Here is a 1641-nt window from a genome sequence, read left to right on the forward strand (position 1 = left end):
GCAAAATCCATGAATCAGTCCGCTACACCCATTCCTAAACTCTATGCAGTCACCGTAACAGTGTTGGTTTGGAGGCTCTAGATGTGGCTGAAAGCTGGAGGTCAGGACTGCACATTGTGCTGTAGGAGTAAAATTGAGAACTGTGAAAAGGGAAGGATTAGGCCCAGGGATGAAGAGAGAAAACTGAAACAGAGGCAGGACTGCTTCAGCTGTAAACTAGACTTCCCTGTGGGTCATCTGTCATCTCCAGCAGCGATAGATCCCAATTTCCATCTCTTTGGAAGTATGACTGAGTGAAGCCAGGATGTCTCTATCACTGAGTAGGTTCAGCCACTGCGGAGGGTCAAAAAGTGAGATTCCCAAACACAGCCCATCTTATATGAATCTACGCAGCAAGCCCCCCCCAGCAGTCCAACCAAATTTAAAGCAGTACTTAGCTCACTCCAGCGCAGAGCCTGTTTGCCAGACTGCAGTGAGGGGGGACAAGGATCTTGCCATGGGGATGGCCTGGTGACTAATGCATTTCATTGATCTTGTGCTTTGCAGGAGAGAACAATCTACCCTCCCCAGTTGCTGCGAGCTTTTCTGCTGAAGGCTCTAAGAAACCACATGAGAGATGTAACCTAAAAGCAGGGCCATGGGAGCCCACTGACCTTAACAATTCTGCTCCGTCATGGATGCATGAACATGATAGTGCAGAAGACACCAGCATCAGGCAATCTCTTGACGGCTTCTACAACATGTGTTGCAAGAAACAGCCAAACAGAACGGATCCTACCTGTGAGGCTGCATCACAATACCTGTCACAGAAGATTTCAGTGCTAGCAAACCAGGAGGGAACAAAATATGCATTGCGTTGTCTACAAATGGCCCAGGTGGTCTTGAGCAGAGATGGGCATAAGATCTTTCCAAACCACTCCACTGCTGCTTGTTTTTCAAAGCCAGCTGAAGGAAAAGTGATGTTGGAAGACAGAAAGAGAACACCTGGACTCTCGGATGACATCCTGCAATTCCTCTTGAAACAAACACGGACAGAACATACCCCTGACATATCACATGAGAAGTGACTTAAGACAATGTTGTGTTTCTGTAGTTGGAGCTTTGCTTTCACTCCGCAAAGAGGTAACTCCTGAAAAGACACTGTTTCTCTTAACACCACCCTCAACGCCCTGTATTCCATGGAGGGGTTCATGTGGGGCAGACTGGAACAAAGACAAACTTTAGTGTAGCTGCTGTAATGAAACTAGCTGAGCGTAGCAATGTAAGTGTAGCAACGGGGTAAAGAGCTTGTAACTGGAAGGGGAACAGTTGCTTCAAGACAGAACCTTAGCACCTGCAGCGAACTGCAGCCCGTTCTGACCCTAGAATCTGCCGAGCAATGGTCACTGAAAGGACAAGAGAGGAAGAAGAGCTGATGAAGTAAACAACCACCAGAGGCATCCTGTGACCACCAAGGCAGACCAAAATAAAAAGAACTGACAGTTGATGGCGATGACGACTGCAGAATGGAAAGTGAAATGAGTATGTAAATAGTTCCTAGAATAGGAGATACACTAATTATTTTGTGGAAATCTAATAAATATGTATGTACTGAATGCATAGAACTGGACGAAAGAAGAAAGAGCGACTGGGATCTCAAAG

General features: G+C 46.4%; 1 protein-coding gene across 1 annotated transcript; it reads left to right on the top strand.

Moving 5' to 3' along the window:
* Nucleotides 1-546: 546 nt before the first annotated feature.
* On the top strand, nucleotides 547-1067 carry LOC104275597 (chromosome unknown open reading frame, human C20orf196; the record flags this gene model as incomplete). The annotated part of the gene is made up of 1 exon (XM_009871598.1): nucleotides 547-1067. A coding segment is annotated over one exon (521 nt), but the record flags the coding sequence as incomplete, so codon positions are not given.
* Nucleotides 1068-1641: the final 574 nt, after the last annotated feature.

The sequence above is a fragment of the Apaloderma vittatum genome, unplaced genomic scaffold (genome assembly GCF_000703405.1).
Source record: "Apaloderma vittatum isolate BGI_N311 unplaced genomic scaffold, ASM70340v1 scaffold43486, whole genome shotgun sequence".
Lineage (NCBI taxonomy): Eukaryota > Metazoa > Chordata > Aves > Trogoniformes > Trogonidae > Apaloderma > Apaloderma vittatum.